The 24,133-nt window shown below is 41.7% G+C and overlaps 1 protein-coding gene across 6 annotated transcripts in view; it reads right to left on the bottom strand.

Annotated features, from left to right (window-relative positions):
• Nucleotides 1-24,133, bottom strand: part of IDE (insulin degrading enzyme) — a 113,300-nt gene that overhangs the window by 72,120 nt on the left and 17,047 nt on the right. For all 6 annotated transcript variants that reach the window (XM_090057102.1, XM_090057103.1, XM_090057101.1 and 3 more), the window contains exons 2-8: nucleotides 21,442-21,626; nucleotides 19,548-19,755; nucleotides 15,384-15,553; nucleotides 12,220-12,342; nucleotides 8,967-9,079; nucleotides 7,833-7,995; nucleotides 977-1,069 (exon numbers count right to left, since the gene is read on the bottom strand). In XM_090057102.1, coding sequence (XP_089913228.1) covers nucleotides 977-1,069; nucleotides 7,833-7,995; nucleotides 8,967-9,079; nucleotides 12,220-12,342; nucleotides 15,384-15,553; nucleotides 19,548-19,755; nucleotides 21,442-21,601 — 1,030 coding nt within the window. In that variant the 5' untranslated portion in view covers nucleotides 21,602-21,626. The remainder of the gene's footprint in view (nucleotides 1-976; nucleotides 1,070-7,832; nucleotides 7,996-8,966; nucleotides 9,080-12,219; nucleotides 12,343-15,383; nucleotides 15,554-19,547; nucleotides 19,756-21,441; nucleotides 21,627-24,133) is intronic.

Raw genomic sequence — 24,133 nt, 5'->3', positions numbered from 1 at the left:
GTTCCACTGTATAAATCATCTGATCATCCACATACTTAGAGTCAGGAATGTGCTTAAGTACCTTAGTGAATTAGAGTTTAAAATTTCTATACAGTGCTCTGAACTTGTCACACAATGATGTGAACCAAGCATTATTATTTAAACTTGTATATACCTAGTTTGAAGCAGGTAGCACATACAGTCATGCACCTTGAAAATTTTTTAAGAAATGTAATTTTCAAATTGATTTCTTTTATTAATAGCTTTACTTACTAGTAGCAGTAGTTTATTTATACCTTTCACTAAAATTAACTATAAAATTATATATTTACAGTTTTGGCTACAAACATAGAATAACCTTATACATTCAATTTAATTTTAGCTTGTATTCTTTGGGCAAATAATGAAAATACCCAAGGAAAATGGTACTCAACATTTTTTTTTTAGATTTAAGGCAACTGCCAGAAAAAGCCAGCTCTTAGCTTTCATTCATTTTTTGGCTACAGAAATATAACTGAGCAATTCTGCTGCAAAGAACTAGGACAGATCACAACAGGTTAGAATATTTTAATATTACTGATTTTTATTTGAAATCTCTGGGTTTACCTTGGAAATCATGCTTGCACACTTACTAGTGCTAACACTGAGTGCCACCCTGTAGGACCCTGGTTGAGAATACATGGGGCATGTATGACTTGGGGCATGCATGACAGGCTGTGACCAATTAGAAAGAAGCCAAATTGTTTTCTCTTCATTAGATCAATATTTAATACAGACTTTTACTTTCAACATGTCTGTCAACTTTAAGAGTGTTCTGAATGTGGATCCTCTTAAAGAGTACAGTTAGTGTATAGATACTTATCAGCTTTCAGGTTATGAGTATAAAATCAAGACTCTTTGGAAACAAGAGTAAATAACATTAGATTAGGAACAGTATAGAACATGTCTTGTTTTTTAAGAGAGAATAATAATAAATATAAACACACACTTCACTTACAAAGCCCTTCCTCAGTCAGGTCCACATTAATGATGAAAAACATGAATCCTCGAGCGCCTTCCTTTTGCCCTCCGACCAGTGTATTTACCCAGCCTGTGAAATTAAAAAGAAAAGACACTGTAAGATTAAGTTGTTGTTGACTTATGCTGCTTCTTTCTACCTTTTGGTGATATATTGAAATGTGCACACAAACGTCATGCACTCCAAAAAACCCTATTACATAAAAAAGAGAATTTAAATGGACAACAGAATGACAGAGTGAAGAGGATTTGTCTATAACTGGTTGTCTACCTTAGCCATATATTACTTTACCCTGACACCCGAGGTGGTAGCCTTTCATAGATTTGATAGACATTAGGGCTGGAAGGGACCTCAGAAGGTCATCAAGTCCAACCCCCGGCCCCAGGGGCAGGAAGTCAGCTGGGGTCATAGGATCCCAGCAAGATAAGCATCCAATTTGCTCCTGAAGGTGTTCAACATAGGTGCTTGAACCACCTCCGATGGCAGGCTGTTCCAGACCTTGGGGGGCTCGGACAGTAAAGAAATTCTTCCTGATGTCCAGCCTGAAACGGTCTTGCAGTAGTTTATAACCGTTCAACCTAGTCATCCTCTGGGGTGCTCTGGTGAACATATGTTCCCCCAGAAACTGGTGGTCACCCCTGATAAACTTATAGGTGGCCATCAGATCACCCCTGAGCCTGCGCTTTTCCAGGCTAAAGAGCCCGATGGCTCTCAGCCTGTCATCGTAAGGTCTGTTTTCCTGACCTCTGATCATGTGCGTGGCTCTTCTCTGGATTCTCTCAAGCTTCTCCACAGCCTTTTTGAATTGTGGAGCTCAAAACTGGATGCAGTACTCCAGCTGCGGCCTCACCGAGGCCAAGCACAAGGCCAGAATGACGTCCTGGGATTTGCTTGAGAAGCATCTATGGATGCAAGCCAGCATTTTGGTCACTTTACTAGCCACAGCATCACACTGCAGGCTCATGTTCATCTTGTAGTCAATGATGACCCCCAAGTCTTTCTTCCATAGTGCTAGCCAGTGTAGCACTGCCGAGTCTATGAGGATGCTGCAGGTTTTTCTTCCCAAGGTGGAGAACCTTGCATTTTTCAGCGTTAAACACCATCAGGATCTCATCCGCCCATTTGCTGACTCTGTCTAGGTCAGCTTGGATCACTCTCCTGTCTTCTGGTGTGGATGCTTTGCCCCAAAGTTTGGTGTCATCGGTGGACTTGGTCAGTCCACTTCTGACTCCAATGTCCACATCATTAATGAACAATGATGTGGATCAAATCCTAGATGTTGAACAATATGGGTCCAAGGACAGAGCCTTGGGGGACCCCACTTCTCACAGGGCACCATGACAATTGACTTCCGTCAATTACCACACTCTGGGTCTGACCACAGAGCCAGTTCTCCAGCCCGTGGATCATGGTGGACCCAAGGCCACAACTGGCCGGTTTCGCCAAGAGGTGATGAACATGGGATACCAGATCAAAGGCTTTTTTGAAGTCAAGATATACAACATCAATCTTTTCTCCCTTGTCCAGGTGATAGGTCACCTGGTCATAGAAGGTAATGAGACTGGTCAAGCAAGACCTACCTGCAACAAACATGTGCTGGCTATCCCTCAGGATGTTGGCATCTGCCAGTCCATCAAGGATGGGCTCTTTAATAAACTTTTCTAAGACCTTCCCTGGGATAGAAGTCAGGCTGATGGGCCTACAGTAAGCTGAATCCACCTTCCTCCCTTTCTTGAAGATAGGCACAACACTGGCCTTCTTCCAGTCTTCAGGCACTTCACCGGAGCACCAGGAGTTCTCAAAGATCCGTGCCAAAGGCTGAGCTATGAAGCTCGCCAGCTCCTTGAGTATCCTGGGGTGTAGATTGTCAGGGCCGGCTGACTTAACGGTATCCAGCCTCTCAAGGTGTTCCTTCATGAGGTCAGCATTGATGGAAGGCAGGGGATCTCCCTCAGCCAGACCCCCCCGTCCCGTGTTTGGCATGGGCGTTCCATGGGACTGATGAAAGACTGACACAAAGTACCCATTTAATAGTTTGGCTCTTTCCTGGGTGTCAGTTGTCCCATCTGGTTCAGCAGGGGTACCATATTGCCCTTGCTTTTTCTCTGACTCCCCACATATCTGAAAAAGGACTTTTTATTGTCCTTGATGCTCAAAGCTAGTCGGAGTTAAGTTGCAGCCTTGGCTTTCCTGGTTTGCTCCCTGCAGGACCGGACCAGTGCAGAATAGTCCTCCTTGGAAGTGAATTCCATCCTCCATCCTTTATAGGTCTTTCTTTTTAGCCTCCGGTCTGCTAGATCCCCGGAGAGCAGGGGGGCTGCTGTGCCCTCTTGCTGTCTTTCCTCTGAGATGGAATAGTATTATCTTGTGCACTGAGGATCACTCCCTTGAGAAGCAACCACTCTTCCTGAACTCCCCTCCCCCTGGGGTCATGGTCCCTTAGGGCCCCACTGACAAGACTCCTGAGCTTGTCAAAGTTGGCTTTCCTGAAGTCAAGGACTTCTGTGTTGCTGACTGACTTGCCAGCTTTACGGCAGATGGTGAAGGTGATCAGCTCATGGTTGCTGTCACCCAGCTTCCCATCGATCACTAGGTCGCTGATTAAGTCATCCCCAGTACCCAGTCGAGCAGCGCTTTACCTCTCATTGGCCTGTAGGCTTCTTGAGTCAGGTAGAGGTCATCCACACACAAGAGGAAGCTCAGATTTTGCTGAGTGATCCTCTCACGAGATGTCCGGGTAATTGAAGTCACCCATGACAACCATGGTCCTGCAGCATACGGCCTCACCCAGTTCCCGGGAGAACTCCTTGTCAAGCTCTTGAATTTGGGTGGGAGGTATGTAGTAGACTCCCACCATTGTGTCCCCTGTGCCATGTTCCCCACGGATTTTAACCCAGAGGGTCTCCAGTCATCCACCTTAGTCACCAACATCAGCTTGCAGGGATGCGTAGCTTTCCTTAACATAGAGAGCTATACCCCCTCTGTTTTATCTACTCGATCTCTCCTGTACAAGGTATAGCCATCTATACCCGTGGTCCAGTCATGGATGGAGTCCCACCAGGTCTCCATTATCCCTATGACATCGTAATTATTTGAGTTAAGCAGGAGGAACTCGTCCTCCTGCTTATTCCCCAAGCTCCTGGCATTTGTGTACAGGCAGGCAAGTGTCCCCTTGAGGGTTCTTGCCTTGCCCACAGATTGTACCAGGGCTGGGGCAGGGGTGAGCTCCCTTAAATGCCTTGGCCTGCTGGCTTCGCAATAGTTGCTCAATGGGCCAGCAGTGGCAGTAGTCCCCCTGTCCCCCAGTGGGCTTAGTTTAAAGCCCGGTGGAGCAGGTCAGCCAGTCTGGCTAAGAAGAGCCTCCTCCCCAGCGGAGAGAGGTGGAGGCCATCTCTTCCCAGCAGCTTGATGCCTCTCTTGCCAAAAAGTAGGCTGTGGTCATGGAAGCCAAAGCCTTCCTGATGACACCAGTGCCACAGTCTTTGGTTAACTACCTGGATCCTCCTCTCCCTCCTCAGCCCATACCCCAAGACTGGGAGGATCAAAGAGAACACCACCTGTGTCCCCTTTAGTACCAGTCAGGTATGAAAAGGTATGCTGGAGGCATGAGATGCTATTCTTCATGCATGCGCTTCATTTTTAATGGACAGAACGTTTCTACTACAACAGACTACATCCAGCATTTGTGTTGCTCAAAAGGCAAACCCAAGACTGAAGGATGTCATGGTAGCAGTGGGGTGTGTAAGGGCATAAACAACCTGCATCAGTAGCAAAATCCTAATATGCCCTTATTACCCCACAAAAACAGGATAAGTTCATAAAAAAAGAAAGAGGACTGGACTTCTAAGCGGTCTAGTAGTTTTCATGCAAACCTACTACCGGTTCCTCCCCTCCCCAGCTACTTTCTTTGCAGAATAGTATATAAAACTTAGTTGTAGATAAAACTATCAATCTCGTTTAAACTTCATTCTACCCACCTCACCTGGCAATAATCAAAGAACATTATGGTGGTCTGTTCCCATGCATGGTACTAGTTTCAAAATGGCACAGAAATTTTAAAGAGGGGCTAGGCTTCCCAGTAGCTAACATTTTGGCCAATGGAGTTCAAACTTGTGTCCAGAGCAGGCAGCACAAGGCACTGTGGGATTGCTTCTGAAAAATTGCTAAGGCTGACAAAGGTGTGGGACTGTCCACACAAGGCTTCTTCCAACTGCCATACAGTAGCAGATAGCCTAAGTTGCTTTGGAAGATGAGGAAACGTCACTGGTAAAAACATATGCAAAATTCCATTGGCAAACTTGAGTTCTGCCGAAAGAGCTTTATATTGTAAACCAAGTGTGACGTACCTTTCAGCATACTACCCATTGGAATAAATTACTTTGAGGGATACGCCAAGAGATTGTTCTGCCATGTAGCAGAACAACAGTAGCAAGGTGCTCCATGACTAACAGGTCAGTGAGAGTCCCATCAGAAACATATACATTCCTGCAGCAGACCAAACTGAGAGCCCCACATGTAGAAGAGGAACTGCCTGGCCTGCCTCCCTATCAACTGAAGCTAAAGAAAAAAAGAGTCCCTTCGAGATTCTGCATAAGTGTTGTGCTCTTCCAATAAGATATCTAGTGAAAACTGGAGTCAGGACCATCTCCTCAACATGTAACAAGAGGTCAGCAATGTCCTCATTCCTTATCTCTTCTTTGCAACCTCAAGTTTCCCCAAGAGATCAGAAGACCACAAAGTTCCTTTAGCCATTGCTCCTTCTGATTCAAGGAGGAATGTCAACATTGGTTATACAAACCCATGACTTGCTTTGTTGCTGCTGGACTGGTTATTTATTCATTAAAATTTGGCATTGTGGACTCCTTTTGCCAGTGCCTCTCTCTCATCTCCCCCTTCCTTAAGTTTAACCCAATCCATTCTGGGAATAGAACACTATTTATCTGCATTTGTTTTTTCTCAACTCACTATTTCTATAAATTATAATATCCTAAAGGCAATAGCTCTCAGTTACTATGTAGAAGCATCATGTGCAAAGAACTGAAGGCCCAAAAGAACTAAGGCAGATCATTGGCCTCCCAAGTAGGGAGAAACAAGAGGTTCTATCAGGCATAGGAATCAGGAACACATAACACAGGTAAGTAAATATTTCATATGAAAAAACAGTATGTAGAATTATCATAAAGGAATATGAATGTTTATCTTTGTGCAATCACTTATGGACATCAATTGCAACTCTGGCAATAATGGATCTCTAAGCTGTATACTATAATAAGGAATTGTGGATGATACGCAATAAAATGCAGTTTTTGCAGTTAATAATTTGCCATATTACCAGAGTAAATCAAAACAAACCAAAAGAGTAAAAGACACATTATTTTGGTCTTCTGCTTATAGATGGAGCTCCTAACAGCCACAATATCAGCAGCACAAGGAACAAGTGAGGACAATGTCTGAAAGGTTTGAAAAACATTACATAAGAATAAAACATCCCAACAATAATATTCAATATTATGGCATCTATCTGAGAAATGAGAATAAGACTGAAGACCATCTTAGAACAGTGTTTCTCAACCTGTGGGTCATAACTCAAAAGTTGGTAGCAAGAACATATGAAAGGGTCACAAACAAACTTTAAAAATGGATTCTCCTTTAAAGAAGAAAAAATTGGAAATTTTAGGTTTTCCCTTGCAGATTGGCAGAGTTCCAACCTGCAAGGGGCTGCCTGGGGCATGGGAGAGCAAGAGGAGGGCAATCAGGCAGGAGGTGCCATGGGCACATACACAAACACACATGCAGGTGGCAGCCAGGTAGCATGGAAAGCAGCTCCTGCAGTTCCCCCCAGGCAAGTCGGGGTAGGGGGGATAGGCAACACAAAGGGGATGGGAGGGACACAGGCAACATGCTGAGGTGGTCACATGCCCCCCCAAGATTTGCGTGCCCCCAGCAGGCACAGGGCTGCAGCTTGCCCAGACTGGCACAGGCAGGAGCCACCACTTCCACAGCCCAGCAGCAGGACCCTGACCCTAACCCTAACCCTAACCCCCCCCCCCACACACACACCAGTCATGCTGTCAGCAGCACAAGGAGTAATGGGAGAGGGTGGGGGTGGTGTTCACTTCCCCCACTTCCTCCTGCCACCAGCTGCTGACCTGCTAGGTTGTGGCTCTACCTCATCACCATGGCTCAGCCACCACTGCTCCCTTCACTGTGGCTCTAACCTCAGAGGGGAGGAGGAGTAGGGAAGCAGTGTGGGAGGCCTCAGTGGAGCAGCAGCAGCAGCTGGGCCATGGTGCAGGGTAGAGCTGCAGCCCAGTGCACATGTGGCTGGCAGCTGAAGGTAAGGGCAGCACAGCTCACTCCCCCTACCCTCCAGTCCATTATTCCTTGTGCTGCTGGTGGCATGTCTGGCACAGGGGTCCCAGGGGCAATGAGTCTTACTGCCCTGCTTCACTCTCCCATGCCAGGTCCCACCCACTGGGCTGCCGAGGCAACTCCTGCCCATGCTGGTCCAACCACACTGCAGCCCCATGCCTGTTCTGAGTGCACAAATCTGGGAGGGAATATGCCTCAACCCCCCCTGCCCCACCCCACCCACAAACTAGGGGGCTATGTCCTGGTGGCAGGGGGTAGCAGGTTGGGAGTGAAGGACACCAGCAGGCCTAGGAGGGGAAGAGGGAGTGGCAGGGGCTGTTTTCTACTTAAACTATTTACTGGGTCGGGACTGGCCATCAATATTTACAAACAAAACCACTATTTTTAAAAACATTGTCCCAAGGCTCCATCATATATTTATTTATGGAACACATTTTTGCTGTTTACCTTTTACCTTGCTTACCTTTAGCTTTGAGCTCTGATAAAAGACTCCCTGGGCCTTCATGTCCAATGAGATGACCCAGGTAATGACCAGGGTTGGATTTATAGTATTTCTGAAGGTCTGGTATTGGAAATGTGACATATAGATTTCTAATGTCCTTGATAGGTACTATTTTGTAAAGTTGCTAGAAGAAAAAAAAAATACAAGATTCTGTCTATTTCAGTTTTTTTCTCCCCAGGCTTATATATTCCATATACACACAATTCTTTACATATGAACATATATACTTCACACAAAACATTTACTTAGGGTTAAAAGTTACTCAAGTGTATTTCCTATCAATACAATTACTAACAATCCAGGAAATTAGCAGATTAATGTTTATATTCACAATCTTAAACTCAAGATTTAACACCTAAGCACACGGATCTTCTTTGAATCTTCCTTTTTCAGTTCCTCACATTCATATATACAACCTTACCTATATTGCAAACAGACATACCGTATTTTTCGGACCATAAGACGCACCTGACCATAAGACGCACCCAGTTTTTAGAGCAGGAAAACAAGAAAAAAAATATTCTGAACCAAATAGTACCGGTATACTAAAATATTTATTAAAATAAAGCAAAATACGGTAATATTTAACAGCGTAAACTCAACAGTGGTGTTAAGAACCATCATCACTTCCATTAACAAATGAGGAAAGACTTAGAGGCTCAAGCACGTTACCTGGTACCGTACCTAGCTGCCTCCTGTCTCAACGTTCTAATCCTGTCAGTCTGTCAGTGTCACACACACACACGCAGGGGAGGCGTGCGCTGTGCCAATCATGTGACCTGACTGACTGACTGACATTGAGACTCCAGGAGGCGGGACTTCCCCCACACACAGAGCAATCCACAGCATGGGAACGGCAGCGGACAGTAAGCGGGCGCATGGGACCGCAAACAAATGTTCTGGGGTACCACACCTTCGGACCATAAGACGCACCCTCGTTTTCCCCCCACTTTTGGGGGGAAAAAAGTGCGTCTTATGGTCCGAAAAATACGGTACATTAAAATAACAGTAGGGAGTATAAGAAGTTATTGTTCCTACATGGCATTAAGGTCTGCACTAGCTAGTTTAGCTACACTAGGAAGTCTCACAACCTACCCGGAGATGTTCTTCTTGGAAAGGGTGCTCAGGAAATTCTGGTATTGGAACATTTTTGTTCTCTACCTCTGAGAATAACTTCACTACCAAACTAGTTAGCTCATCCAGGGATTCTGAAAGAAAGAATCAATAGAGTAGCATAATCATTATCAAGAGGTTTGAGACTCAGATATTCCTGTTAGAAAAATAATTTTTGAAAGTTAGGTTTGCTTCCTCCCTTACATTTCAGAAGGAATAGGTTATGTATTATTTTTTAAATTTTAACATAAGGCTTTCATTTTTTTAATGCAAGACCTTAACAACATTGTCATTGCTGGTTTTGTGGATTGTTTATGAAAGGACACACATTTTATTATCCAGGTCTCAACAGGGATATCAAAGTTCTGATGCACAGCTGAAGAATGGGAATGATTCACTTAAATGCTACGGTGTGTAAATACTTGTTTTTCTTATTAGGGCAAGGTCAATTTGCCTGGGTGATGGCTGTTGAGATGGCTTCTATTTTACAGTCCTTATGTGGACTGAGCACTAAGGTTGTGTCATAATTGCTTCGCTGTATGTTTAAACTTGTTACTGGTTTTACTTCTTTGAAGATCTATTTAAAAAAAAAAATCACAAAGCTGTTAGATCTTCTCTTGAACCACATTCAACCACGTTTTTATTCTGGATTTTTTTTTTTAAAACAAAGTCTGAATTAGCAAACTTAAAATAAATTAAAAAAAAAAAAAAACCAACAACCCCCTCCTTCCCAGCATTTACTATTCAAAATTTTGAAAATAAGCAATGTTTTAACCGCTCACTTTAGATTAAAAATGCATTAGGGCCATAAACTCAAGTAAAAGCACAGCTGAACGCTGTTTTTTTAAATGCTGTATGTTTATATTAATTTTCATCATCAATTAAAAGCACTGATTTACTGATGACAAATATTATGGCTAACCATTTACCAAAATGAGGTTTGTGGGTAGGGGTGAGTGCTTTCAGGGAAGTCCCAAGTGTTGAAGTCTCTGCCAGAAGACATCAGCACCCTGAATCTTGCCACTTTTAGTTCTTCTGCCAGACTCACGTTGGTGTAGACCAGGGGTGCTCAAGCTATCCAGTTCGGTAGGCTGGATGGGTGACATGGGGCCAATCCATGGGCTGGGTCCCTTATGAATTCGGTGTGCCAAGTCAGTCCGCAAGCACAACCCCATGTACTGGATCCAGCTGTGGCACATAGGGTCATGTGATCCAGCCCATGGTGCTCTCCACACAAGTCTGGAAATTGTTCTTGCTCCCAGAACAATTAACACTGTCATTGCTCCCCCTGCCACCAAATTTCCAGACCCATGGGGAGCCCCAAGGGCTGAATGACAATGCTTCGAAGGTTGGATCTGGTTTCCAGGCCACACGTTGAGCACCACTGGTATACACCTTCTATGTGCAATCAAAGACATTAAGATAGAGGCTTGAAAAGTAAACACCTAAATTATCTCACTTGGACAAAGAGCTGCGACAGAAATGTAGAGAGTTTAGGCCCCTTTATAGTCATAATTAGATGCCATTTTGTTTATGTGACACCTATGTCCTACAATGATAGCTACTTTACAAATACATGGATAAAGAATATTACATAAAAAGTAGTTGCATGGGTATTTCCCATACAAGCAACATGAAAGCTACCTATCAAAAGTATTTCAACAATATTCTAAAAAGCAACTCCAAAGGATTTCAGCTTCCCTTCCTCAGTTTAAAGCACAAAAGATTGATTCTACCTTTTTACAGTCCAAAAACATTTATGGATGCAACTAACATCAAATAAATTTGAGTGTTGGGAGTTCCCACTAAAAATTGTAAAAATTCAGAAATTTACAGTTTATTTTGACCCAATCTCCAAATAAAATAATTTTAGGCTTCCCAATTTAGTAGTGTAGAGATTTACTAATCTACTGAATTAATAAAAAATTACTCTGAAAATACTGCAACATTTTCTTTTACTGATGCAGGCATTTTTGACAAAGTCTGGAAGTTGTGAAGAAGAGGTAAAGCAAACTGATACAAGATAAAGTACTAGTACACAGCATAATGAATTGTTGAATAAATAATACAGGACAATTACAAATTCAGAGTAAAAAAGTTAACAATTTTAGAAATATCAAAAATGAGCTTCAAAATACTACTAAACATAAATTGCTAAAGCAATCCTTGAAAGATTTCTGTAAAGCTGATAAATGAAAAAAACACCTTCCCTGAAACAAAATGACCTTGACTTGTACATAAACATAAATCAAGTTAAATTAATTATACCAGTAATGTGAAAAAATACACATTATTTATCCTTCAAATGCAATGGGATTTTTGTCTAAGGAAAGATTTGTAGTGATGCAATCTAGGACAGAATAATGTTAAGGGTGACCTGCAAGAAATTTAATGGATTGGATTATTTAATTCACCATTTTTGTTACTATATAGAGAAATTCTTCCCCTCTCCGTCTGTTTTTTATCCTGCTTGTTCACTAAAAGAAAGCTAGGTTTGCTATTTCTGTTGTAAAACACCATGAGAGGCTCAAAGCAAGCTCTTCCACCCTCAGAGTCAATCTCAAGTGCTCAATACTTCTGTTATAAAAGGTTCTTTATCTAATTTTTAAGCTTGTGGAAGGCAAAAGATAAAACTTTGGCACTTCCATCTTCGATTGTATAATTCCACAGTGATCTAAGATGCACAAAAAATATGCATCAGAGAAAGCTATGCATTATGCATGGTATCTTGGGACTACAGCTGCTAAAAAATATCTAAATTTCTAAAATAAAATTCTATAAGCCATTTTAAAAGCATTTTTTATTCAAGGTGTAAGACCTCATCTCTCAGGCAGCAGTCCAGACCAAGTCTGTTACAGAAAAAACCCCCTTAAAAAAAAATAAAAAGAAAACAGAGAAAAGAGACCTCAGGACTTACAAAGCAAATATTACCAGAAGTACAGTGACAAGGGGTAAACTTGGACTTAAAATCTTAAATCTCCAGTTTTATACATATTAAACTTTGCAAACAGTGAGCAACCCCGCTGATTTCAGTGGGACTATTCACAGTGCACAAAATTAGATACGTATTTGAAGGATTAGGACATTACCCTCCTTTGTTTCACATTTTAGAGAAAAAGGCTTACCCGATTTGAGCATGTTTGATTGACTTCTGTAAGAGAATAATTATAACTGTATAAGAGTCGCACTCTTCTAGCATAGATAAACAGCTATCATAAAAGTAAGACACACTCACCTCGTCCTAGGACACAAATAGACATTAGATTTGATGAATAATAAGTGGAGTGGAACTTCAACAGCTCTTGTCTTACATCTATTCCTTCTTTGGTTGGTCTGGTTTCCAATGTAAATTTGTTCCCTGGAAGGCAAAAGAAAAGCCACAAAAATATTTAGTATTTTAGACTGCTACAAGTTATATGAATCTGTAAACTAAATAGAATAGGATAAACATAATTTATAAATATAAAATATATGTTTAACCTATGCTCTAGAGGCAGAGACTTTTTTTTTTTTTATTAAGGGCATATAAAATCTTAAACTACTGATTAAAAGGCCCTCCCGGCTCATTAGAGCCAGTCTGCTCTTTTGTTCTCACTGTGGTCTCTCTTCTAAAAAGTAAGAGGAAAGATGGCCCTTTAACTAAATCTCTAAACTGAAGTCTTTCAGGCAAGAGTGGGAATCCAAAATTCTCTTTTAAATAGTCACTAGTATTGGTTTTTGAAGACTTTATATATAAACACTGTTAGCAATATTTATTGTAAGGAAATAGTTGAGTTTGATGTTAAAGCAGGGCTATTTTTTGGTGCAACACTAAGTGTGAAAAAGGAAAATCTGTGAAAAACAACTAATCCACAGCTGGATTTTAGTCAACTCCATTTCTCACTGCCATGATTCTGCAAGATTGAAAATAGAAGATAAAGTTCAAAATGCAAACTGCTATTCTTTTTGTCAACTCTTAAGACCAGTCTGACTGTGCACCTAAGCACAGACAATTCACAGAACACAGTAATCTCTCACAGAGGAAAAGGTGTGGCAAAGGCAAAAGAAAAACAAGTGCAACACAGGAAGAGATTAACATAGTATGCACAACAACAGGAAGACGTACATTACAAAATGCTTTCTAGACTGATTTACCAAACCCTTGGAACACAGTAGCAACTACCACAAATTAAATGGAGCAATGAGTAAACAATATATACATCAGTCTGTTCCAGATGTTACAGATGCATTCAGTCAAACCTTCATGAAGCTAAGTGAGTTCATGACATCAAATTTATTGCATTAATTTTAAAAAAGTGACATCTGAAATAAAAGTGGGCATATTTCTAAAGGCACGTGTATGCAAATATAAATTTCTCTTTGCAAGTTATTTGTTATAAAAAGCTTGCATATTTTCTCCCCAGTCTCTCTTTTCCTTTGTTACAGCAATTTACTAAATTTTACAAACACCAGGCTGCAGTTACAGGATCTATGGACTCTGCCATTCCTAAGCCCACAAAACAGACACCGGATTGGGAAGAACACGTTAAAGAACTAAATTATTATTGTTTTACAACTGTGCTACTACTGTACTATGGTCTTTAGTGGACAACTGTCAGAGGGTGTCTAGGGTGACTATACAAGGCCTGTTAGGGGACATAAGAGCAAATGTACTGTTTGAGCTCTTGCATTAATTGGGTGCTGGGCACATGGGAAAGCTGAAGAAAGGCTAACTACACTGAAAGGAAACCTCGAGGACTAGAATGCCTGTCCGGCACAGGAGCATCACAAGGAAGACTGCTGGCAGAGCAAGTTCCACAGATGACCTAATACAGCAAAAATGACACCCATTCTTGCAGCCCAGGAGATTTCATGATGTCTCACTTGGTCTGTAGGACTAAAGAAAGGGCTGTCAAAGATACAGCATTACATGAGAGGTGGCATTTGGGAGCCCTGTATGCATTACATCTGTTTTTAAAATTAAGGACCTGGTTATTGTTTTGTTTTTTAAATCAGTCATATATACAAAATTGTATTTTCAGAAGTATCTGATGGCAAATTCAGTGTCTAAACTAGTTCTATGTAATATAGAGCACTACAATTTTTAATATAATTACTACTGAATTTCAGCATATTTTAGTCCTCTATTTAAAAAAAACTGATTCCGATCTTAACAAGCACCAAGTATCTGGAAGCATCCAAAAGTCTGGTAACTTTGCAAAACAGAGCTACTCTAAGAAGAATGTCCCTAAACTTCAAAGAAACATTTTCTGCAACCTTTTTATGGACATCTTTGACCTGCACAGGATTTAACATGATTTACTCCAGCACTGCTGCTTACTGGTTTGCAAGGGTTACTATTAAAGTCTGTAAACAGCATTGCAGAAAGGTGGCTCTACTGATTCTCATTCTGCTCCATTTGAGCTACTGCCAGAATTGTACTGGAAAGTGCTGCTGCCAGGCACAGCAAGTTCCCTATACAGATATGCCATAAGATCATAAAATCTGCTTTTCCTTATTATAAATTAATGACAGATCTAATTCTAGCCCCCCCCCAATCAGATAGGAAATGACTTCACTATTTTTTCTATTTTTTTCCCCCTATTTCCCACTTCAGAGTCCTTCCTCTACTAAAAAAAAGTCGATACACCCTCCAAGTAATCTTGGCAAGGGCCTATTGCACTTACCTTGATATTCTTAAAAATGCTCTGCAGTGAAATGTAGGAAGGGAAATTCTATTAATTAAATCTAATCAAACCGCTGCAGCAACTTAAACCTTTTGTATTTTTACATTAATGGAAAAAAATAGTTGATTACTATCCCAACACCAATATGTTTTTGAAAAGATTATGTCATTTGTTCCTTTAGCCATTTAAGAGCACTCACAAAACAAAAAACTTGAGCAACCAACTCAGCATATTTATTCAAGGCTTAAGTTTCACAACTGTCTGCTGCTATGGCCACCATGTTCAATGCTTAGATTGTCTTGATGCTTGTATCCATTAAATGCCACAGAGCTTTGAAAAGATTTTCAATTTAATATGAAAATGTTATGCAGCTTTCTTGTGTTAGGTTGTTAGCAAGGCTTTTAGCTGACAGTAATTTAAAACAGTTCATCCTATGTATGTCACAATGATTACAGTCCCAAATTGTTAAGACTCATCCCAAGTCATTTCTAAAAAGTATCTACAGTAGCAATGATCACAACCATAAAAGACAGAACCTTGGTGAATTCCAACTCTTGCATCATACTCTTCCCTATGTTTTATCTAGCTCTTCTGCTTGTTTGCTTGGTTTTGTTTTGTTTTTTCTTTTAAATCTAAGATGTGGAAAACATAATGAAGCATCACAACAAACAGGCATGAAGAGAAATGTATTTTATACCAACACTAATGGATGGATGATTATATTCTGACAAACCTGTTCCAAATTTACTGAAGGGATGATTGGGGTTTCCAGTAGCCTTTTCCAACTGAAACAATCTCCAGGCATCATTCATTAAATTCTTCTCATGCTCGGAGTCAACAGCATTCACTTCCCTATCTTTGCAGCTTTCATCAAACAGTGGGCACAGAAAAAACTGGGCAAACCTAAAAAAATTTTTACACAAGTAAATGTTACCTTAATTCAGTTTATTGCACAGGAAAAAATAAGAACAAAACCTAGTTTATCTTCTGAAAACTAAATGAATGTTTGAATTTGTTAATTAAGTAGGTAGAACTAAAAGCTAAGAACTGTGAATTTAGTCCTGGCTTTGCCTGTGATCAAGTCACTTAATCTCTATTTTTCAGTTACTCCACCTGTAAATTATAAATAATGATTTATTTATTAGAAAATTGTTAGGCATATTTTGTGATATGATTGCACCTATCAGCCCCAACAGAGATCAGATCCAAATTATATTAGGCTTTTGTCTTTGCCCCCTGGGACCATTCTTTTTAATATATGTAGCAGCCAGGAACAAAAGGTGGGGAAAGAAAATATTATCCCTGTTTTATGGGGGCCTTTACTTAAAGTCCATTAAAGTCAATAGAAAGACTTCCCATTTAATTCATTATGTCTTTGGAGACCATCCTAAATGTTTTGATCCAGATCACATAATCTTGTGGTTAAAACAAAGACTTCATTTACTGGAAGACATCTTGCAAGGTCAGTCAAAATATTATCTGAATATTATTTTAAAACAACTTTCACAGGAAGATTATGGTTCTCCCCTAGCAGACTTAACAGTTTTCATGAATTTAACTATAGTGTAATCATTTACATGCATATTTGATAAGAAAAAATTCACCTGACTGCACATCAATGCCAGTCCCTATTTGTTACCCATCTGCTTACATCATAACAAATAGAGGTGCAACAATATATCGATTCATACCGTATTGGCTCTGATAAAAAGAAAAATTGACAATATCAGCAATTGGCTTTTTTTGGCTGATGTGGCCTATAAGGTTGCTGACAAATGCTACATACATGCACACGCAGCCAAGAGTACAGTCCAGCAGCTTGGAGATCAGCATCTAGTCAGTAAGTCTGTGGGGGGAAAGGGCATTTGGGGGGGAGGGGGGGCGCAAATCAAGGCCTGTGCAGTGAGGGAGGGAGAGGGGATAGGGCAGGCGCTGCATAGCCCAAGCAGGGCGCAGGACAGAGCCAGTGGCCTGTGCTGGAGGATGGCTCCCACCACTGCGTGCACCCCTGGGGCGGTCATGCATATGCCCCCTAGATCTGTGTGTGGGGGCAAGGGTGGGCTGCCACTGTACGCTTGCACTCAGGGGCTGCGCCAGGCTCCTCCTGGTGGCTGTGACTGGGCTGCGCCAGGCAGGATGGGGCAGACAGTGGTGGTGCTGGGAGGAGGCTACAGGGGTGGCTCTGCACCCCCCCATAGCCCTCCGCCACCTGCCCTGCCCCACCCGATCATAGCCACTGGCAAGTGCAGCCCCTGAGTGCAAGAATGCAGCAGCAGCCTGTCCTTGCCCCACACACACATCCAGGAGGCACATGCCCCCCATGGGTGCGCGCCAGAGCGGGAGCTGCCCCCTACATAAGTCACCGACTCCATCCTACGTGCCGCTCACCCCGTCCCAGGTGGGTAGCACCTACCCCAGCCCCAGCTCCATTGCCTTCCTCATTGCGGTGGGGGGGTGGCAGCTCTCAATCTGCACGCCCCCCGCCAGTGCCCTTTCTCTCCTCCATGCCCCTTCCTCCCACTGAACAGAACACTGCTTTCCAAGTTGTTAGGCTACATATCAGCAATCAGATTGGTATCAGCCGATAAGGGTGGTCAATAATTGGCCATTGGTATCAGCCCAAAAAATCTTTATCAGCACACCCCAATACCAAAAACTCTTATCTGCATATCAGTACAGTGCATACAACCTCTTGCATTCATAGGAACTCTTCGTCCCACTGTCTACTCTGTAACCCAACTACTCTGTTTAATTACATAATTGGTGAAACTGATTAAGAGTGGTTAATATTAAGGCTTCTAAAGAAAAAAGGGAACTAGTTCCTGTCAATTTCAAAGCTGTTACTATAGGCCTAAGGTACTTTTGAGAAACAAAATAATGAAGCTTAAGGAGACGTGAAAATCTTTGCAAACTGTTTCAGTAGCTAATGGGCAGTGTTTAGATTGAGTTCAAGTAAGTACACTACTCTGAATTCTCTGCAGTACCTCACATCAGGTCCAGAATGTTTTCAAAACCAATGAACCAGCACTTTTTCTATATTTTTTTTTTAGAAACTTAAAACAAGTTGCAACACTGGTGATAAATAAGAAAAAGAAATAAATATTTATTTGTAATGATTCATAATACTCATGATTTTTCCCAGAAGTAACATGACTCTCTATAAAAACTATATTAAAGAACATCGAGGTTGCAAAAGCTTGCACACAGAAATCAGGAAATGTATGAGTTACAGTTGCTTATGTAATCATAATTTGGCCCCTTTGTGCCTAGGCATGACAATATATTTTACTGTAGAACAAGTGTTGCTCAATTAATGAGCAGCTATTAAATGTTTTGTTTTTTTCTTGTGTAATACATATTACCAATTCCTTTTTCATTATATACTGTTCAAACTTGGGTTTGAGGTATAACTATTAAATTTCCAGTAGGGCATTTCAATAGCACTCACCATTTTATGAATGCTTCACAAGTATTACATTTATGTTCACAAAAATCCTGGAAGGCTTATGTGAACATAAGTGTAGTTATTCACATTTTACAAATGGGGAAGAGGCAGGGCAAGATTATGTTCAAAAGTATCTACTAACTTTGCTGACTCTACAAATTAGCGTGCCTAATTTGAGACACTTAGGACATGATTTTGAGCTCAGTATCACATAACACTTAACGTGTTCAAACAACACAACTCCCATTGACTTCAGTTTCATTTGCATGAGTTCCATACTTTCGGAAAGAAGAGCTCCAAGACCCAGAAAATGAAGAACTTACAACAGTGAATCCCTGTGAAAAGTGAATTACTGTGGTTTAAGTAAGTGTTTCTCTACCAGTGGGTTGCAAAAATATATGAAAGGGTTGCAAACAAACTTTAAAAATTCTCTTTTAAAGAAGAAAAACATGGGAAGCCATGGTTTTTCCCTTGCAGGCTAGCAGAGTTACAGTCTGCAAAGGGCTGTTTGGGCCCTTCCCTAACCCATACACCCACCCGCTGCCCCGCACACTAGGGGGCTAGGCCTTGAAGCAGGAGGTAGCAAGTCAGGAGTGAGGGGCATAGGGTTGGAACTGGCCAACGATGTTTACAATAGAGGTGTGGTACAAAAAGGATTGAGAACCACTGGTTTAAGTAACCTGACCACATTCACAGAGGAAACCTAATGGTTAGTCCATTAGTTCAAGCAGCAGAGGTGTGTGTGTCTGTGTTCCCCACTTCCGATATATAGGGGAAGGAGGCAGAGGGAACTATTAAGGGAACATGAGGGTCTACCAGGTTTGCCCACGAGTCAGATCTTACTACTTATGCCTCTGCTCATTCCAGTCCCAATCTACCACTCTGAATTTCTCATCCCAGTGTCCCCTTGCTCTACGTTCACCTCACTCATTTCCAGTTTTTTCCAAAACAGCTACACTCCTCCTCACTCAGCTCTTTGTCTGCTAGCTTTTCTTTCCCCTCAGTTTTCATTTGTGTCCTCACTACTCACGTTTCTCAGACTGTCTTCTTTCCCAGTCTATCCCAGTTCTCCCCCCAGTACCCTGGTTCCTCACCACCACAGTCCTTCTCCTTTGTCCACCTCACAACTCCACTGGTCTTTACTTCTCATTCAGTGTCAGCCTCCCCCCACAGGCTTCCAGTGCAAATTTTACAAATTGGTCTTAAAAAATATTATCTCTTGAAATTTTCAATCCAAGTGATTAAAGTTAGACAAAGTTACAAACAGTTGAAAACATGACATATTGGGAAAGCATCTGACAGCCTTAACAGATGGTGCTGCCAGCCCTGTCCAAAATAATGGAAATTCTAATGCTATCAATCAAAGGTTCATATATAATTATAATTCAGAGGTATCACAAAGACCAACTAAAATTAAAAAAAAAAACAGAAATCAGAAATAAACACATTTACCTGTCCAGGGCACCTTCTAGGTGTTCATGTGACACATCAAAGTAATAGTTGGTGTGCTCTCCGCTCGTGAATGCATTTGAGCTCCCTGCATGCTCACTAAGAAACTGACTGTATTCATTCTCTTTTGGATATTTCTCAGTTCCCAAGAACAGCATATGCTCACAAAAATGACTAAGCCCAGCAATATTTAGGGGATCCGATAATGAACCTGGAAAGGGGAGAGGGGAATATGTAAACCAAATCACTTCAAATAAATCATGTTAAAATGTTTAGGATTTTTTTAAAGTTTTATTAGAAGTCTACTTACACCATCAGTGAATTACATAAATTCTGTAGTTATAAAATTCTGCTCAACTGCAGACAGAGAGTACTAGGTAGTTAACCCATATGTTAAAAAAGGCATCTTAAAATGAACAACTTAAAGAGTTTAACATGTTATACTGTGAGTAATATAAAGAAATAGTTCCTAAATTGAGGTCTGTGTACTACATTAAGATCAAATGATTTAAGAAAATTCTCTCAAGTTTGTTCTCCCGGTACAAAAAACTTGCCCATAAACCCCTGAACAGACATTCAAATGCTGAGCCATAGACCTTGCAATGCTGACACTGTGCAGCCAGGGGACTCCTGTGCTTACCTCTCAGAGTGCCTGGCAGGCTCCCTCAGTCTACCCAGAGACATAATGGCAAAAATGCAAAGGGCCTGACTGGCTGTCCCAGACTGCTCCATGTAAGCCTGTCTCCTCCTACAGCACAGCATGGGTTTGCAAAGGAGGCACATTCTGCTCAGATGGAAAGGCAGAGTATTGAGTGACAGTCTCCTGGCAAGCTGGGGGGGAGGGAGATGAGAGCGAAGCATGTTGGGATGCTAAAGGACTGTGCTATGGCTTCTCTTAAAAGAGAGCATGTACGTACGTACACTTGGTGTCTCTCAGGAAAAACAACCAGGAATAAATCACTCCTGCAAGTTTCCAGGTTATTTTTCTCCTGGAGCTATTTTGCTGGTAGAAGAGACTCCTAAACATTTGTACATTCACAGTTTCTCCTGGGAAAGGAACAATGCTCCCAGGAGAAACTGAATGTCTGAACATGCCCTATGTACATTGTGGAGATCTGGCAGGTAACATTGTTCTAGCTGCTTCTTTTTGTCTGTAGTAGCTATACTCTATAAAAGGATAGCCAAAGATACATTAAACACTTTCCAAATACTCTATTCCCAAGCCATTGTTGGGGTTTCTTCAGACACACTACATAATCATAAATAGAAGGGATGTTTGTCCAGAAGACAAGCTGTTATAAAGCTGAGTAAAAAAATACTGAGAAATTGCTATAAATCCTGAAACACAGGGTATCAGTTGAGCATTTGAGAAGCAACCTGAATTGGAGACAGCTTAGACCCACACCTTTGGTTTCCAAGGGCTTGGGGGGTGTGGGGGAGGCATGATGAAGGTCTGCAGTCAAATCTGGAATGAAGACACAGCTGGTTGCTAAATGGATAGCTTTTAAAGAACAAGCAGTGCAAAAGATAAAAAGTATAAACAAAAAGAAAAATGGGGCAGTAGAGATCTGGCTACATGCCAGAGCCACAGTTGGGCAGGGGGTGAGACCTGATGTAATAGCATATGATGCCTGGAGAACTGACCAGACCCATGTCACAGGATGCTTGGAGTCTACAGATAATAGTGAACCAATTCAAAATAATACTTGCTTTTCCAGGTATCATTTTGAAATATTTAAACCAGCTTAGCAACTGTGTATGTCTGTCTGCTTCAGGTTTAAACCAGTCAAAGGGTTACATGCATCATTGTCCCTAAAGTAGGTCAGATTTTTCTTCATAGAAATGAACAGAAGTAATTATTTGCAATGTAAAACTGAATACAAAGTGGATTAAATACCTATATGTACATCAAGTGCTGCCGAAGACTTATCTGTGGTGGGGTCACTGATAAGCAATGACTTAATGCCATTTGCCAGTTCTAGTCCACGATACTCTCTCTTATCTTCAGGTGACTTGATAATTTCATTTGTTATTCTCTTAATTGCTGAGCTTTTCATTTTGCTGTTGATTTCTTTCTGAAGCCTAAAAAAAACCAGCAAGTGAAATTTTAAAATTTATTTTCAGTTACCTATTTTAGAGGGTAAAAAAAAGAGAGATAAAGGAAGAAATCTAGTAGAACATTTAAAACCTCCCATATTGGCTTAGTTATGGCCCAGAGTCGAAAGTGTTGAGACTATTTAAGTCCTATTAAAAATCAGGCAATTACATGTGGGAGTAAGTCACATTATTCACTCTACTTTAACTTCTACTTTTACAGTAATTAAAAAACAGTTTTGTAAAGAAACATGTTATCAACCCTATTCAATTGGAATAAAATTTAGATTAACTCATTTGCCACAATCAAGCCAAATCCTTCTTTAGCCTACAGAAAAAGGCATTTTAAATCTTTGTGTTGTTATTTAAGTTTAAAAAAACTAAATAAAAAAAAATCGGAAGAAAAACATGAAGTAATAGCAGGTATACTTGGCATCCTGAATACATCCACTTTGCTCTGACATAACACCCGTCATCAAAAAAATATAAAATCAAAGAATTTAACAAAAGGATGAAGTCAAACATGGAAGAATTAAGCAACCTGCTCAAGATTCTGTAGTAAATCAGCAACAAACTAAGGAACAGAAACATACTCTCCTGACTCACAGGAACTAGGGATGTGAATGGTTAAACGACTGACTGTTTAATGAATCCGATAAGCCCAGTGATAACTGGTTATAGCTTACTGGTTATCTTATATAATGGGGAGCAGGGCACAGTCTGGCAGGGAAGGGGGGAGAAGGGAAGCCTCATGGTGCTCCAGCAGGAACAGGAAGGTGGCAGGGCAAGAGGAAGAAGCAAGGAAAAGAGGTGAGGGGAGACTAGTATCCATAGCCAGTTTGATCCCCACCCTTCCTCCCAGTGCCCTGGTGGTTGCAATGAGTGAGGAAAGCCCCTTGCCTACTGCTGCCATCCACAGGTGGGCTGTGATGTTTGGCAGGGTTTGCTGCCACCTCCACCCCCACTGCCTCCTTAAAAGGCCCCAGGAAGCAGCTCCAGTAGCAGCTGTCCCCCAGCGGATCTGTGCGCAGACCCCAGCTCCCTGTGCTGCTCCAAGAAGACTGCTGCAACACCTCCGCCACAGCAAGGCAGGGCAGGGGCTGGCCTAGGGCTCCACAGCCATCAGCCAGAACTATGTATGTGTTATTGGTTAACCATTTAACCAATATAATCAGAGGCAGAGCTGAATCAGGGTGACCGCCCCAGGCCCCACAGATCTGGGTAGAGCAGCGGCAGAGCGGAGCTAGGTGGAGTGGTAGCTCCACATCCAGCTGCTTGTTTCCCCCCTGCCAGATGCTGGCAGCAGCTTCTTCAGGTCTGGGGCCCATGGGATTGGAGTGGGGGGCAGGGCCCCACATGGGCTGATTTCTCCAGGGCCCCGCACTATGCTCGGATCGCCTCTGATTAGAGGATGTTAAATGGATATTTTTTTTAATTATACTTGCATCCCAAGTATCAGGAACTACTACTAGTAGTAGTACACAACTCCTGAAAATTTATGCTGGACTAATGAATGGAGTCTCATCATACACGCATTTAACTTAAGCGAATTCAACTATACGCGCTCAGCCAAAAAAAAAAAAAAAGAGAAAAACAATTTAAATAGTGCATGCGATTCCACCCACCATTCCACTCAGTGAGCGTATGCCCCAGAGTAAGCATGAGATGGGAGACATGAAACTGCTGTTCCCTCAGTTGGTCTCAGCTCCTGCGTGCCTCTCACAGTGTGAGCATCTCACCGCACTGAGTGTTTAAAGATACATATTTTTCATACAACATGGCCCCTAAACACAAGCTAACTACTTCATCTGGTACTCAACTGAAGAAACAGCTATCTGTTCCAATGCTGGAGGAAAAACTGGCTGAGTTGGACTTAATGAGAGATCGTATGTCGGTCTCCAACGTGGCACGTAAATATGGCCGCAATGAATCTAGCATCCGTGCCATCAAGGTTCAAGAGAGAAAAATTAGTCAAGCTGTGGCATCAGTGGTCCAACAACTGCTAAGGTGACGAGCGTGATAAGACTTTAGTGAAGACTGAAAAGGCATTAAACTTATGGCTGGAAGACATGAACCGTAAATGTGTGCCTATCAATGGTAACACATGACAAGAAAAGGCTCTTAGCCTCTATGAGTTGTTCAAACCTCCCGCCAAAGAGGAACAGCCTTCTGATAAGAAGGAATTCAAAGCCAGCCAAGGTTGGCTTAACAGTTTTAGGAACCACTTCAACCTCAAAAATATGCAGACTACTGGTGAAGCTGCATCTGCTGATGAAGAGGCAGCAAAAGCCTACCCTGAACAATTAAAGAAAATCGTAGAAGAAAAGGGCTATCTTTCAGAAAAAGTTTTTCATGCTGATGAGACTGGGCTCTTCTGGAAAAAAATGCCCAACCGTACTTACATTTCAAAATCAGAAAGACAAGCCCCTGGCTTCAAAGCAGCTAAAGACTGTGTTGTTTTGTGGCAATGTGGCTGGGCATTTAAAAAAGCTCGC

The sequence above is a fragment of the Crocodylus siamensis genome, chromosome 7 (genome assembly GCF_052110815.1).
Source record: "Crocodylus siamensis isolate JL-2025a chromosome 7, ASM5211081v1, whole genome shotgun sequence".
Taxonomy (NCBI): domain Eukaryota; kingdom Metazoa; phylum Chordata; order Crocodylia; family Crocodylidae; genus Crocodylus; species Crocodylus siamensis.
Note: the sequence above shows the minus strand (reverse complement) of the source record. Positions and strands in the feature narration are given on the sequence as shown.